General features: G+C 51.5%; 1 protein-coding gene across 2 annotated transcripts in view; it reads right to left on the reverse strand.

Annotated features, from left to right (window-relative positions):
• Positions 1-16,693, reverse strand: part of TRIO (trio Rho guanine nucleotide exchange factor) — a 353,621-nt gene that overhangs the window by 76,118 nt on the left and 260,810 nt on the right. For both annotated transcript variants that reach the window (XM_061129325.1, XM_061129326.1), the window contains exon 34: positions 8,763-9,006. In XM_061129325.1, coding sequence (XP_060985308.1) covers positions 8,763-9,006 — 244 coding nt within the window. The remainder of the gene's footprint in view (positions 1-8,762; positions 9,007-16,693) is intronic.

Below are 16,693 nucleotides of genomic sequence, written 5' to 3' on the forward strand. Positions count from 1 at the left end.
CAGTACACACGTGCTGTTTCATCACGGGTCCTCAGAGTCGCGACCTAGTAAATACTATGAGCAAACAAGTGTCACCAACTCTGGCTGAAACATACATGTGTATCCCCCTCCACAGACAGTGTTTATTCATCTTCAAAATATTTAATGAAAACCAGTGCACCAAGCACATCATCTCCCTGTAACCTTTCATAGCTTCAGGAGATGCGAATTAGAGTGAACACATTTAAAAGAGAAACCCCAGCCTGTCTAACGAATGGCAAAGTCTGACATGTGTGTATATCATAAGGGAGGCAGTTAAAACAGAATCCACAGAGAGGCAGGAAGCAGCCGCCCTGCCTGGCCCTGAGTCATCCTGAGCAAGACACACAATTTTCCCTGGTGATCTCTTCTCCCTGACTACTTCTCCTGCCCTAAACACCATGTCATGGTTGTCTGTGGGAAGACGGCTTGCTGATTCATTGTTTATGGCTTTGCTATATATATAATTTTGTGATCATCTAATATAGATGGTGTCAATACCTTGTTAGGTCTTTTTCCTGTTTTAATAAACACCCTAATGTGAAGATGGAGCACGAAAATACCTCCAACATGAAGCATTCAACACAGTCATGGCCACTTGTGTGGCTCCGTAATTACATGCTGCACAGAAAACGCGCCTTAATCACAGGTCTCGGGCCGATCGCCTCACCCTGGATCCATCCTGGGGCTCAGAGGAGGGACTAAGTCTTTGTTCTTAGGGCAATTCTCTGTTCCTCAGTTTTTCTTCCCACAGGGATTTATATTAGCAGCTGTTCAAACAGACCAAAAAGTGCTCTTTTCAGGCTAATTTAAAAAAAAATTATATAGACCCTCCATTGTATATATATATGTATTTAAAGGATGTGTGGGCAGATACAGGTTTGAATGTCTATACATCGGTGTGCCTGGGTGGCTGTGTTTTCTGATGAACAGGGACAATCTGGCACTAGGCAAATGTCTAAATACAGCAGAACCACAACAGACTCAACTAAAATTTTTAAAATCACTAAAGCCTTTTTGGGGCTTCCCAGGTGGCACTAGTGGTAAAGAACCCAACTGCTAATGCAGGAAACATAATAAGGGTTCAATCCCTGAGTCAGGAAGATCCCCTAGAGATGCGAATGGCTACCCACTCTAGTATTCCTGCCTGGAGAATCCCATGGACTGAGGAGCCTGGCGGGCTATATACAGCATCTCAGAGAGTCAGGCAGGACTGATGCGACTTACTGGGAAAGCCTTTTTATAATGTCTTGTCTTACACTTTCCTGAAAGGTGGAGATCATCTAAAAGTCATAAGCAGTCATATGTGGTGGACTGGATTCATCCTGAGGCAGCAGTTTTCACCATGTAGGGAAGATGATATTTGGGTTGAACAAATGTAAGCCCAGCTGTCTCAAAATCCTTGGGGAAACGTTAAGAGGCCTGGGTCCCAGAGCTCCATCTTTTCTTGCATACATTTCTGGTGAAGGCAAAGAAGCAAAGGACGAGGCCTTGGCCCTGTGAGCAGAGTTCAGGCTTCCTCTCAGGAGGGGATGTCTCTCGGCCAGGTGGGCTGTCCTGGGAATTCGGCAGGTAGTCTGGACCAGGGTGAGGAACCTTCAGTTCAGTCGCTCAGTCGTGTCCAACTCTTTGCGACCCCATGGACTGCAGCACACCAGGCCTCCCTGTCCATCACCAACTCCCGGAGTTTACTCAAACTTGTGTCCACGGAGTCAGTGATGCCATCCAGCCATCTCACCCTCTGTCGTCCCTTTCTCCTCCCACCTTCGATCTTTCCCAGCATCAGGGTCTCTTCCAATGTGTCAGTTCTTCGCATCAGGTGGACAAAGTACTGGAGTTTCAGCTTCAGCATCCATCCTTCCAATGAATATTCAGGACTAAATCTTAGCAACTGCTTATATTCTGAGCAGGGGAACCGCTTTAATATATATACCCTCTGAGCCGGGCCCACCAAACCCAGATGATGAGGACCGGCTGGGGATGCAGGTGGCAAGGCCTGGGCCTCTGAGTCCTCCTCTTCCGCCACCTGCAAACCTCTGCTGAGTCCTGTCACCTGGTCTCACCTGTACGGCACGGGGCTGAGGGGCACGGGAACTGGTGGGCGCCACCAGCAAGCGGGCAAAGCCACGACCTCCCAGCGCCCGGATGTGGACAGGGAGCTGAAGGAAGGGGCCAGGTCAGGAGACGAGCCCTGGACGGAGCAGGGGGCGGCCTCAGACACTCCTGCAACTTGGGCCTTAAGGGAAACGTGTCCCAATTTCATCCTTGCATAGTGGCTGTATCAGCGGTTACCCTGAGAATCAGAGGTGGAACTTACGACCTCCAGACCCGGGATCTGGGCACTTCATTCATTCATTCATTCATCCATCATTGCTTCATTTGTTCTAAGAAACTGCATGCGATTCTGAGTGTAACCCCTGGTCTCAATGGTATATCCCTTTCTCACAGCTTTGGGTAGTGGCCCCATGGGTTTATCTAAGGAACGCTGTGTATCTTGAAAGTGAAAAAACACAGGACAGAACTGGACAAAGTGGATCACGACAAATGGTTCTCACTTGCCAGTGAAGATCCGTGCTGAGCCCACCCCCCGACAAGTTACAGGCCTCCGCGTAAAGGCCCTGTGACCTGCACTCAGGGTCCCTGCTCCCTGCCCCTCATCAAGCCCGCTGTCTGCAGCCTGTGCTCCTTGTACGTTCCCCGTGACCTCTGTGAGTTTCGCACTATTACTGCACCCGCTGTTCCTATCAGCGCCTTCTCAGGTCCTTTCGGTGAGCTCCCATGCGGTTCACTATGTGTCCTCAGGGGCCCCTGGAGTTCATCTCATGCAGACTTTATCACGTTACCCTAACCTTAGCCCTCATGTTGAAATACTTGCTAACGGCACCCTCACCTCCACAGACTCACTGGATACATTGATTTTTTTTTTCCTGAAGGGCTTTACATTTGGTGAGAAGGGACAGGAAGGTCAGGTAGGGGTGAGGGACTGAGACCCAACCCCAGCTCCCCGTTACTTGAGGCCCACTCCAGGGGAGAAAGAGGGTACGTGTGCACTCAGCCTGTGTGTACATGTGCACACAAGTGTGAGGGGCAAGGCTCTGTGGGACGTGTTAGGAAACTGGGATTTTATTCTGTGACCAACAGCAAGTCACGGAAGAAATTTAAGCAGCAGCCCAGTATGACCGGATTTATGTTTTGGCTGCAATAAGAGGGTGAGAAGTGAGGCTGGGAGACCTAGTGGGTAGGAGACAAGGTGGCAATGGGTCAAAGAGAACAGGCCTGAAAGGTGCTACCTGCTGCTGTTGTTCAGTCACTCAGTTGTGTCCGACTCTTTGTGACCCTACCGACTGCAGCACACCAGGCTTCTCTGTCCATCGCCAACTCCTGGAGTTTGCTCAAACTCATGTCCGTTGAGTCACTGATGCCATTCAACCATCTCATCCTTTGTCACCCCCTTCTCCTCCCGCCTTCAATCTTTCCCAGCATCAGGGTCTTTTTCAATGAGCTGGCTCTTTGCATCAGGTGGCCAAAGTATTGGAGCTTCAGCTTCAGCACCAGTCCTTCCAATGAATATTTAGGGTTGACTTCCTTTAGCATTGACTGGTTTGATCTCCTTGCAGTCCAAGGGACTCTGAAGGGTCTTCTCCAGCACCACAGGTACAATTCAGATAAAAGCAACAAAATGTGGAGGCTTCCCTGGTGGCTCAGTGGTAGAGAATCTGCCTGCCGATGCAGGAGATGTGAGTTCAATCCCTGGGTTGGGAAGATGCGCTAGCAAAGGATATGGCAACCCAGTCCAGTATTCTTGCCTGGGAAATTCCATGGACAGAGGAGCCTGGTGGGCTACAGTCCATGGGGTTGCAAAGAGTCAGACATGATTTAGAAATTAAAACAAGAAGAACAACAAAATGTGGTGAGCATACTCAAAAATAAAAAAACAGCACCATCATATGACCCAGCAATTCCACATCTGGGTGTACTTCCCAAAGCATCCAAGACAGAGCAGCACTATTCACAACGGCCCAAAGGTGGAAGCAACTCCGTGTCCATCAACAGATGAATGGATAACAAGCCGTCACCTATCCACATGGTGGAGCATGAGTCAGCCTTAACATGGAAGGACATTCGGACACAGGCTAAACATGGATGAAACCTGACCGAGACAACCCTCTTGGGCGTTGTCCATCCTGTCTTTACTGCTCCTGGGCACTGCTGCCAGGCCGGGGCCCTGCCCCGCCGTGGGGATGCCCGCTGGGTTCTCACACACCCTCAGCGCTTGGTCATGAAGGCAGATCCCGGCTGACCCACCCAGGCTCGCCTTGTTGGGAATATAAACAGATTTCTGAGATTCCTGTTTACTTCCCAGGCCAGGACTACGTAAATACAGAGAATAGTGACAGCTCTCCTGTGGAGACAGTGGGGGCAGGAAAAAAACCCTGGGTTTTCTAGGATTTTCTAAGATTTTCTGAGATAACGCCGGGACCCCTGTATCAGCAGTCAATCAACGATCATAAACAGGGTGGGAGGTAGTGGCCAGTGGGTCTCAACGCGGCTGGCTCAGTGGACTCACCGGGAGCCCAGGCCCCAGAACTGCTGACGGGCTGGGAGGGGGTGTGAACCACAGACCCAGGGGCTGGAGAAGCACAAGGACTCGCTGAGGCCTCGCTCTGCTCAGAGTGGCTGCTGTCTGGACAACATCTGGGCCTGAGAGGTCATGACGGGGGGTGGTGGCCGGGGCGAGACGAGAACGTGACTCCAGGGCCGCCCGTCGGCAAACACTGCTCATGGCAGTTCGCCTGTCCGGGCCTTTCCCACGAATAATGTGCACACTGGAGTCTAGTTGCAGACACACAAAAGTATCTCTTTGAAGAACAAATTGTACAATTATACTTATTGTTCATTTAGATCAGTTAATTCTGTTCTCCCCCACATCACCCCGGGGACACACAGTGTGGTACAAGGGGCCTGTGAGTGAAGTGCAAGCTGCTCAGCCGTGTCTGACTCTTTGTGGCCCCGTGGACCATACACTCCATGCAATTCTCCAGGCCAGAATACTGGGGTGGGTAGTTGTTCCCTTCTCCAGGGGATCTTCCCAACCCAGGTCTCACACATTGCAGGCGGATTCTTTACCAGCTGAGCCACCAGGGAAGCCCTAAGCTACCAGGGATTCTCATTGCCCAGCACATTTCACGGAGGAGGCAATGGCACCCCACTCCAGTACTCTTGCCTGGAAAATCCCACGGACGGAGGAGCCTGGTAGGCTGCAGTCCATGGGGTCGCTAGAAGTCAGACACGACTGAGCGACTTCACTTTCAGTTTTCGCTTTCACGCTTTGGAGAAGGAAATGGCAACCCACTCCAGTGTTCTTGCCTGGAGACTCCCAGGGACAGGGAGCCTGGTGGGCTGCCGTCTGTGGGGTCGCACAGAGTCGGACACGACTGCAGCGACTTCGCAGCAGCAGCAGCAGCGACAAACTGCTGTTCAGTCGCTCAGTCATGCCAACTCTGCAACTTCATGGACTGCGGCACACAAGGCTTCCCTGTCCTTCCTTATCTCTCAGAGCTTGCTCAAACTCATGTCCATTGAGTCAGTGATGCCATCCAACCCTCTCACCCTTCTGTCACCCCACTTCTTCCTGCCCTCTATCTTTCCCAGCATCAGGGTCTTTTCCAATGAGTCAGCTTTTCACATTAGGTGGCCAAAATATTAGAGCTTCAGCTTCAGTCCTTCCAATGAGTAGTCAGGGTTGATTTCCCTTAGGATGGACTGGTTTGATCTCTCTGATGTTCAAGGGACTCTCAAGAATCTTCTCCAGCACCACAATTAGAAAGCATCAATTTTTTGGTGCTCAGCCTTCTCTACGGTCCAAGTCTCACATCTGTACATGACTACAAGAAAGCACAGCCCGCCTGTGTGATCTCGCCAAGAGGAGACCGGGAGAGTGCTGGACGTCCAGCTATGTGGGAGGAGGGGCCACACTCAACTCCACCCTGCGGGGGCGGGGGCAGGAGCAGGGCTGGGAGGTCCCTCAAGCCCAGCTGGGCTCTCACAATGAGAAGGGTGCAGAACAGATGCTGACACCTGTGAGTAACAAGCGCCCCCAGCCCAGCATACAGAGAGAGGAGGGCAGCTATGGGGCCTCCAAGGGGGCAGTGGCCTCTTGTCCTGTAGTCCCTGCAGCTCTTTTGGATCCTTGGCCCTGGTGCCCTGACTACTTGCTGAAGAATCTTCTCCTAGATGGAGGCCCTGGTCACTGCCTGATTTCCCAGACCTGAACGTGGACAGGAGGCTCTGGCAGAGGCTTATCAAAGAGCCTAAGGCAGGCTCTTCCCTCCCCATTGGCTGCCCAAGTCCTAACACTGCACAGGAACAGACAACCTCAAGTTTCCCTACACGGCAGGAAAAATAAAAAATCCAGACAGAAGGAAGAAATGGATCAGGTTCTGAGCTCCAATCTGCTAAATGACCATTAGTTCACAACCAGTTTTACTCAACAAAGAAACACATTCTTAGTAAAGCAGAGGGTTTGTGAAAAGCAGAAGTCAATCTCAGGGGCTGGGAAGACACAGAGTATCACAGAAAAGGCTCAGGGGACAGAATGGAGTTAAACCAGAAAACCAGCACAAACCCAACCTCCACAGCAGGTTTTCAGGACAAAGTCAAGTGTGATAAATACACGGTTCTTTCTGCCCGGCTAGCCTGCAATTGTGAACACTGGGAAGTAAAGAACACACCACAGGAAAGGTACAGGTGAAAATAAGTCTTTCAGAGCCAATGTTATTTGTAACTTAAGTTCACCAGGGTTCCTTTGGACATAATAGATGCACTTGAAAAAAGAGTTTGACTTTATTTTCAACTCAGACTCAAAGACTTTAAATACGTCATGCAACCCCAGAAACACTAATGGGTAGCCCAGCACAGGCCACTGCCTGAACTCAGAGCTCAGGGACCACGGCGAGGCGGGCCCGATGCCGCCCGAACCAGGCACCACGGCGGGGCGGGCCCAACGCCACCCGAACCCAGTAACACAGCGGGGCGGGCCCAATGTCACCCGAACCCGGTAACACGGCAGGGCGGGCCCAATGCCACCCGAACCGGGCATCACGGCAGGGCGGGCCCAAAGCTGCCTCACAGGCAGCTTGGCCAGAAATGAAAGCAGACACCTTGGCTTTGGGCCAAATCTGAGAATTCTCTGCCTCTCTCTTCAGATCCCTAGAGACATCACAGCCTGATTCTTCCAGCTGGGTACTGAGGTGATGATAAAGTCACATTTAGGCCCCGAGGGATCTGAGCACGGTTGAGGCTCACCCCCAAGGTGAGCCGGTCAGGAGCTGTTTCCTGTGCAGCTCCAGTTAGCTCACCGCCGTGTCTAAGCCTCAGGGGCCGGAGGACTGTCTCCAGGACGCATCAGGGTGAAGGTAGAGTGGGCACAGCTGACAAACGGAGGGAGCAGCTGGGACGTTCCAATGCTAACAGGAAAGAACTGGAACATGAGGAGTACTGTGATGCTCTCTCAGGAAGGGTGAACAAACTGCAGAACCCCAAATCTATACTGCAGAAAAGAGAGACTGATATAAAGTGGTTCAAAGCACAGAAACTACCCATGATGAATTTTTCTAGAAACTGAAGACCAGTGTTTCTGAAAGACTCTTAAAAATCTCCTATCAGCTCCTAAGATGAGAGATTAAGCAACACTATCAAGCAGACATAGTGCACGCCGCACATTAAGTTGAAATTCTCTAGCAGCCATCATTTAGTAGTAAGAAGAAACAGGTGGAATTAATTTTAATAGTATATTTTCTTTAATTCACCCTATAAAATAGATCGCCATATCAGCATGTAATGACTATAAAATAATTGTGCATTCTTTTTTCATTTTAAGTCTTACAGTCCAGTGTGCACTCTGCACCTGCAGACCAGCTCAGTGCAGACAGGCCCCATTCCGAGTCACATCAGTCCAGCAGTGACCACACTGAGTGTTTAGATAAACAGACTTGCTAGGAGGCCATTACTGACCTGTCCTGACACATGTGGAAAAGCGGCCTCGTGACAGCTGCCTGTGTCTAAACAAAGTCCGAAGGCAATGTCAAACGCTGTTTTGTTCAAATACCCTGCTATTTCAGTGGAAAAACATTTCTTTCACAAGCCATCTTGTCAGAGCTTCAGAACCCTGACATGAGCCCTGCCCAACTCAGCTTGCCTCCCTCTTGGGGTCCAGCTGTGTTCCCTCTCCAGGCAGGGAAGTTGGCGGGGGGATGTCTCAGATGCCCCGAGACACTTAACCAGGCTATAAAGGTGGCACGGTTATGCTTCCAGGGCCTGCACACTCGACCGTCTAGTATTTAACACAAACAAAATAACGCACAATGTGAAAACCCGATTAGGGAGATGCTGAACGCGGTCCCACCCCTCCTCCCTCTTTCCCACATCACCTGGAGAACACTGCGTTTCCGTCTGCTCTGCTTATGAACGACGCTGGCTTCCAAGAGAATGGCCCCCTCCCCCTTCTCGAACCTGGGATCTCACAACGTGGTCTGGGGAACCGAGGCGATGGATGCACCGTTATTTCCGAGTGACAAGTGACATCCACAGCCCCCGATGGATTAAAAAGGCCCAGGGACGCAGTGATGAAGGGCCGGGGCGCCAGTGACCAGCAGGGATCGCACCTCTTACGGGGCTGCAGGAAGTGCGGCCGGAAGCCGCGCTGTCATTTCCGGGAGGACGTCATGGTGCACGCGAACGCCTACCTTTGTGGTTGAAGATGCCCTCCATCTCCATGCTGCTCCTGGAGTGGGCGATGCACAGGGAACCGCAGGGGACCAGGCCCTCGGCCGCGGGCGACCGGTCGGTGGTCCGCACCAGGCACCAGTCGGGCTTGTCGTGGGGCCGCTCCAAGACTTCCACTGTCTGGCCGCGGCGGATGGTGAGCTCGGCGCTATTGCAGGCCGTGAAGTCGTGGATCACCACGGTCAGCTCGCAGCCGCCGGACAGCTGCGGAGGACAGGGCACGGGTCAGCCAGCGCGCCCCCGCCGCGGGCCTGCAGCAGGGAGGCTGGCGCCCACGCCCAGCTGCGTCAGGGCGCAGCACGCTGGCTGAGTGGGGGCCCTCAAGTTTCCTGTCCCTGAATTCACCTCCTTTCCAAACCAAGGGAACAGTTGTTGGTTTTTGTTTTTTCCCCACATTCTAACATATTTTCCAGTGTGTTACACTGTCAGAACCTCAAGATTTTTCATATGAGTGTCCGAATATTTGCCTGAGACATATTCCCCTCCTCAAAGAGCACCATGGACAGGTGACTCTTGAACAACGTGGGGGTTGGGGGTACCGACCCCCTGCGCAGTCAAAACAACCTGTGCATAACTTTTGCCTACCCCCAAACTAGAGGCCTACTGTTGACCAGAAGCCTCACCAATAACAAGAACAGCTGACTAACTCATATTTTGCGTGCCATGTGCCTTGTGTGCTGTATTCTGACAATAAAGCTAGAAAATAAGAAAACGTTATTAAGATGAGGAAGAGAAAATACATTTATAGCACATGTATGTATTTATTGCAAAGAAACGCACCTATTGTAAGTGGACCCACACAGTTCAAACCTCTGTTTGTTTACAGGTCAACATCCTCATTTTTAAGCTTAGGGTGAAGGGGTCCCCAGGTGACGCTAGTGGTAAAGAACCCACCTGCCAATACAGGAGATGTAAGAGACACAGGTTCGATTCCTGGGTCAGGAAGATCCCCTGAAGGAGGGCGTGGCAACTCACTCCAGTATTCTTGCCTGGAGAATCCCATGGACAGAGGAGCCTGGCGAGCTCCAGTCCATGGGGTCGCACAGAGTCGGACACGACTGAGCTGACTTAGCGAATGGCACAGCACAGATGAGCACAAACTCTGCTCACAGGCTTTTTGGGGGGGTTGTTATGAGACACGGTGATAAACGAGACGGAGTCCAGCCCGGCCTGGTGAGCATGGAGTGGCCTGGAGACGGCAGGCTCCTGGGCGCCTGGACTGGGAGGTCCCTGCAGAGCAGGGAGCCTGGGACCCTGAGACACGTCTGTCTCCAAAACCCTCAGAGCCCTCCCCAGCCCCCATGGCACCTCCCCGACCCTCCACACACCGCGTGGACACCGGCTTACGTGCCGCCTGGCTTGTGGCCTGAGAGGCCTTTCCCTTCTTCCTTCCCCTCTCCTCTCAGCTCACTCCTGTTTTCTGGCCAAACTCCTCTTAAGTCTTTGGCCCCCTGAAGCCCACCCACAAACTCCATGATCTCTGCTCCAGAAACAAGGCGCAGGGCCTCTCACGACCGTGGGCTGTCTTCCTGCCCCAGACCGCACGCTCCCTGGGGACAGCTCACCTGCATGCTCAGCACTGCCCCTCCTATGTTAAGAGTCTCGTGACCAGCGCCCCATGTTTGGGCAGTCCCCTCCAGCCCTCCAGTCTGGCCGCCCCAGGCTCAGGCTCCCCCATGTGTCCCCCATCCCTACGTGGGGTCCACACCACACCCCCCATGGTGCGTCCCCTGTCCCTGCAGAGCAGTGAGTCTGGGACATGACTCAGGACTCGCTCCCTCCGCATCCGTGTCGCATCCCAGGCTGCCTTCCGGGTACCACAGTCAGTCGCGCGCCTTCACCCTCCAAACGCTGTCAGACTCTGGCGTGTCTGTCTGACTGCCCCCTCCCTCTGCACGCCCACATGGCTCACTTCACTTGGATTTCTGCACTGGTCTCCTGAGGGGCCGCCTGATCCAGGCTCTCCTCGCAAACTACCTGAACACTGCTTCCAGACGCTCAGACACGCTGTCCTCCTATTCAAGAGTCTTAGACATACATTCCTTAGCAGAAGATTCAAAGCTCCTGTCACGGGGTCCCAGCCCACTCCCCAAGCACGCTCCATGGCTCCCTGCGTGCCTAACAGCCGGCGAGCAGCCGTGTCCCTCTTCGGAGGCTGATCTGGCTGCCCTGTGTCCACGTCCCTTCCACTTCGAGCCCTACCTGCCCAGCTTGTCTCATCTAAGTCCCTGTCAAGTCCCTCTGAGAAGTCGCTCCTCAGATGTGTCTACCATCCTTGGCAACTTTCTCCTTAAACAAATCATGCTGCCTCCATCCTGACATGAGCCGTGTCTTGGGTTGCATGTCTGTGTCTGCCCTCAGCAGGAGGAAGCAGGTCTGTGTCGCTCTCCTGTGACCCTCCCACGCCCCGTGTGTGAGTGTGTGTCTGCCCTTGGCACCAGGAGGCAGGTCTGTGTTGTTCTCCCCGTGTGTGAGGGCACGCCCATGCCCGTCTGAGGCACCGCTGAGACCCCGGGGCCGAGGGCCGGCGCTCGGCTTCTAAGGGCAAGCTGCCGAAGAGCCTGGGCCGGGCTCTGCGTCCAGTAAGCGGTCACACACTTGCTGGAATGAAAACGGGAAAACAGGTTTGCTCTATAAATGAAGGCACTGTTTGCAAAGCAAAACAAAACATGGGCTTTTCCTCTGTGGCTTTGGGAGGGAAGTCTGCCTGTGTTCAGCGGGTGATGTGTGCCCGGTTTTCTGCACCCTTTAGGCATCGGCACACGAGAACAAGACGATGGGCGGGGGCTGCGGCGGGCGGAAAGACACGTCCCCTTCGGCCCTGGCAGAGCCGGGAGCCGTGCCCCCGCCCAGGCTCGCGGCCCTGCAGAGACCGCGGCCGCCCGCCGGCTCTGCTGTGCTCCGTGCTTCCCGCTGCCCTCCGGCTCCAACCAAGCCTTTCTTTCCAGAGCAAGTTCAGATAGTTAGAATAAGAAACACATGTCCACTAGACAACCCCAGAAAGCAAAACAAAACAAAACTCGTCCAAAATAAAGCTTAAATGTCGACAAAAGGAACTCTCTTTGCTAGGCGGCAAAGGACAATTTCCACCAGTAACTGACCCCCCCCTTCTAAAAGTTCACAAACTTTTCTTTGGAAAAACCACGCTGAATCTTTCCTGCTTCTCTGAGAACAACTGAAGGGGCTGATGTTACAAGGTTAAGGGCAGAGGCCCAGCGTGGAGAAGAATTTCCCTCGTAAAAAAAAAAAAAAAACCCACAAAAAGACCCATGTTATGGAAGCGGTTAATCCCTGTAACAAAAAGGAGGAATGTTTCCCATCCCAGGGAAACGTGACCCATGGACAAGCGGTGGTAAGGAGCCCAGCTCGCCGGGCACCCCCAGCCCACACTTCCTACAGCCCTTTCCTTTGGCCGGGCTCTCCCAGGACATCCACCCGGCCTGCCGCGTGGTCCCGGCGCGTCCCCACCCCGGCTCGGCCCTGGGAAGCTCAGCTTCAGACACTGCCCCTTCATCACCAGCCTGTGCCGGCCTCCTTCCCCATTGCAGGGGATTTCTCAGACTGCTGGGGGTTCGGTCGTGGGGGCAGGGTGAGAAGAGAGGACGGGGCGGCCCAGAGGGATGAAGCTGGACGCTCTGTCTGGCTCGGAGTTCCAGCCCCTCGCGCAGTAATCAAAACTATTGGAAACATCTGTGCCCTTGACAGGGCCTGAGAAATGAAAAAGCCTGTTCTGACAAAGAACTGCATACTGAGTCAAAATTCTTTTTCAAAGGCTTTAGGGAACTTAGTAACAAAATCTAGTATCAGAAGAATATTTTCAAAGAGTGCTAGAATTATCGTAAAAAAAAAAAAATTGTATCTTTTCAGCACTGCCCCTAAGAATAAGCTGAGTTTTCCCATACGAATTGCCTGCATGGATTTATAAGAGAAGGATTAAATGGACATTTTCTAGTCCAGAGAAGAGACAACCGTGAATTTCTGTCTCAGTGTTCACATTTGAATGTTTTAAACTTATTCCAAAGCTTGTCTTTAAAACCAGGCTTGTTAATTGAAAAAAACAAACTTTTTTTGTATGAAAGACTTAAATATTTTGAAGTATCAGTGCAAGTCATTATAGTCTTTCAAGTAGAACTCCTAGTAAGTAGGAGTAAACTCCTAGTAAGAAAAAGTTTAGGCTATATATTATACATAATTATATATATATTTTACATCATTAACAGGTCTTTATTTACCTGTTTATTTCTACCCCTAGTGACATAATTTCATGACTATGTTGAAGGAGTTACCATTCCATTTATCTAATTTAGAAATTTACTTTTCCTTTTCAACCATGTTTTGTGAAAGTTTTCACCTTATCTTTTTCACATCTATGTATTTTATAGACTTGCATCATGGGCTCCTTACCAAACGCAGTGTAGGATTGTAATTTATGAAAATCTCAATCCCCATGGCATACAGTAACTCTTGTGACATTCTCATCAGAAGATATTTTCCCCCACTACTTCTGTTTTCCACCTTAAAAAAAATTACACGTGGTGATTAAAAAGCCTGGTAGTAAAACGGTCTTAATTGGAGCATGGGCCTGTGGATATTTTATAATGAAATGCCTCCTCCAAGACCACCTGTGTCCCTCTGAAAAGGCGGCCAGGGGAACTCCAACAACCCAAATGCACACACACAGTTAGCAGAATCAAACCAGAATCACTCTGCCTGAATTCTCTCAATGACCGAAAATGAATAAGCTGCTGTGTTTCACCCAAAAGGAAGAAACACTCGTCGCGTCCCAGGGACCGCACCCAGGACTCTTGCACTGCAGGGAGATTCTTTACCCTCTGTGCTGCAGGCACGCGAACCTTCAACCACCACCACACAGAATGGAACTGACTTTTTTTTATGTTTTCTGGAGAAAGCATGTTTTACTATTTTCCTTCGCCTGAACCCAGGCAAGGACAGTAACTGAAGCGGAGCCATGGCTGGGGGCTTCTCACCCGCCTCTTGGGCTCCCACAGCCCCTCCCTGGAGCTCTGTAACGAGGTGTGTTTGTATTCCAAGAATGCACGGCTTGTGAGACAACAGCCTACACCTGGCTCGAATGACCAGCTCCCAAGCGAGCTGTGGGACAGGCTCCGCCAGAGGAAGAGGGGCTCTTGATGACTCATGCAAAGATGGTGTAGCCCTCGCTGCAAGTTAATCTGCTTCCAGTACCTCAGACTGGCTGCAGGGGGGTGTTGGACCAACTTTCTGAGAGCACTTCGGAAGGAGGGAGGATTCGGGCTAATAAAAGCCACCTCCCCTCAGGGCAGAGTGTACAACCCTCAAAAGTCACATCCTCTGTCCAGGACAGCGTGGGCACTCAGAAACTGCACTAAGGGTCTTGCGGTTCTGCGGGATATTCACATAGAGCAGAGAGTGGTTCCTCAGCTAAAGGGGATTGGAAGGCATGGCTCCGTCAGTGGCTGTGGTTACAAGAGACAGGCCACGCCGGCAGCCAGAACAACCCCCCCAAGATGTGCATTACCCACCTTCTTACCCACCCAGCTGCTTGCTCCCTGGGCCACTCGGTGGAGGCTGGAGGCTTGGGCTTATCAGCGGCCATCCCAACCACGTGACCACCAGGCCCCTTGCTCACCCCAACCCCAAGGCCAAGTTCACAGGACAAGCCATCACAAAACCTGCTGCTGGGTTTCCAAGAGGACCGCTGTGAGTCTCTTGCACATCTGGGTGAAAAAAATCTGCGAGAACTGAGAAACGGCTAAGATGGCAAAACTGCTATGTTTCTCAGCACCCTCCCCCTGCCAAGAGAAAGAAGGGGGAAAAAGGAAAAAGAAAACAAAAAGAAATCTATGAGAAAAAACTTTTCCCAAAGCAGCAGCTTACCATAGCCAACATTTTCTTCAGGAAAGAAATACTTAGTTTTTTTTTTTCCAGGGAGGTTAACCCTTTCCTCATTAGTAATGTGATCACACACTGGTTTTTGACTTGAAAATAACTTTTGGAAGTCTTCCTTGACTGTGACACATGTGAGATGCAATGGACAGTTACGGTGTCAAGAAACTCAGACTTCCCTGGTGGTGCAGTGGCTGAGTCCACCTGCCAACGCAGGAGACGTGGCTTCCATCCCTAGGGCAGGAAGATCCCACTTGTCTTGGGGCAACTAAGCCCATGTGCCACAATGCCCATGTGCCACAACTACTGAACCTGGGCTCTGGAGTCACAACGACTAAGCCCACGTGCTGCAATGACTGAAGCCCAAGCGCCCGAGAGCCTGTTCTCTGCGACAAGAGGAGCCATTGCAGTGAGAAACCTGGGCACTTGGCAACGAAGGATGGCCCCTGCTTGCCACAACTGGAGAAAGCCTGTGCAAAAGCAAGGGGAACCCAGCACAGCCAAAAATAAATAAAAAGGTTAAAACAAAAGCATGCCAAGAAGTTCAACTGGAAAGATATATTTGAAAAGGCAAACTTTAAGTGTGAAAAGCCAGGCAAAGCAGAGAGAAAACAGCTCCTGGGTACCAGGCCTCTGGGCTCTGCAGAAGCTGGGTCCATGCCACACCTGCCCTCACTCTGAACATGTCAGAACCAGAGGCACCGGACTGTGCTGGGCAGGTTCTGAGAGCTGAGCTGCGGGGCAGGACTGAGAAGTTTCGCTGACTTAGAAAGCGGGAAAAGGAAGGAAGGTCAGAGAGCAGACGGCTGGACCCCGGTGTGCTCCGTTCAATCACAGGTCTGGAAAGCAAGACCACACATAGGACAAGGGAGCCCAGGGGAGCCTGCTTGCTGTGTTTGCTGAGTGAGCAGCCCTTATCCAAAAACATTCGGTTGAAAGGCCTCTTTCTTTATCCCCTGAAGAACTAAGGTATAGCAGGCAGGTAACCAGCCGACTGCTTCCCTCCCACAAGAGAAGAGGGAGAATAAACCATTCGCCTTGAGTAGGAATCAAAGATGGGCCACCGTTGTCAACAGTGACTTTGATGGGTACTGTAACCTTTACATTGAAAAGCACTTCTTGATCCGCCACTGTTTTTAGAAACACTTCTGTTGCCGTTATGCCTGAAGTTGTACTTTTGAAAAATATCTGCCTTTTCTAAGAACTGAGGCTTTCTACCCTAGCATGGGGCAGACTTTGTTTTTCTGATTAACTCAATTCAGCAAAGACTGCATTCATTTTGTGGCTTTATGGGCACACTGAAGAAACTTGTTAAAAATTATAAAAAGCCACAGTCACTTGGAAAGATAGAGGGAACCAATGCCAGGTGCTACCCTCGCCAGGTTGCCAGCGGGGAGGGTGTCCCCTGCTCGTTCCTGCGGGGCAGCACCCGGCCTGGGCTGCACAGGGGGTGATGGATGGCCTCACAGCTGGGGATGCACGGATCAACCTCGTGAAGAGCACGGAGTCATCACCATACACATGTGCAGCTGATACGGTAGGACTAAAGAAGAGAACGTTGGGAAAACGTCTCAAGCGAGAGACTCCCCTTCTTCAGAGGCTTCCCATTCGGTATGTGGTCAGTGTTTACTGCTGAGACACCAAGATGCGAAAGTCCAGGTGCTAAATCTGAGCAGTTTACCTTTAGCACAGCTTCAAGCGTCTAATGAACACAGCTTCTAAATCCACTGCAATCAAGAGTGCTCAGCTAATGGATAAGGAAGTTGTAGTACAAGTACACAGTGGAATATTACTCAACTATAAAAAGGAACGCATTTGAGTCAGTTCTAATGAGGTGGATGAACCTAGAGCCTGTCATACAGAGTGAAGTCAGTCAGGAAGAGAAAGACAAATATCGTATATTAACACATACATATGGAGTCTGGAGGGCTTCCCGGGTGGCTCAGAGGTAAAGAATCAGCCGTCAATGCAGGAGTTGCAGGTTCGATCCCTGGGTCAGGGAAGA

This window comes from Dama dama, chromosome 25 (assembly GCF_033118175.1).
Source record: "Dama dama isolate Ldn47 chromosome 25, ASM3311817v1, whole genome shotgun sequence".
In the NCBI taxonomy this organism is placed as follows: Eukaryota; Metazoa; Chordata; class Mammalia; order Artiodactyla; family Cervidae; genus Dama; species Dama dama.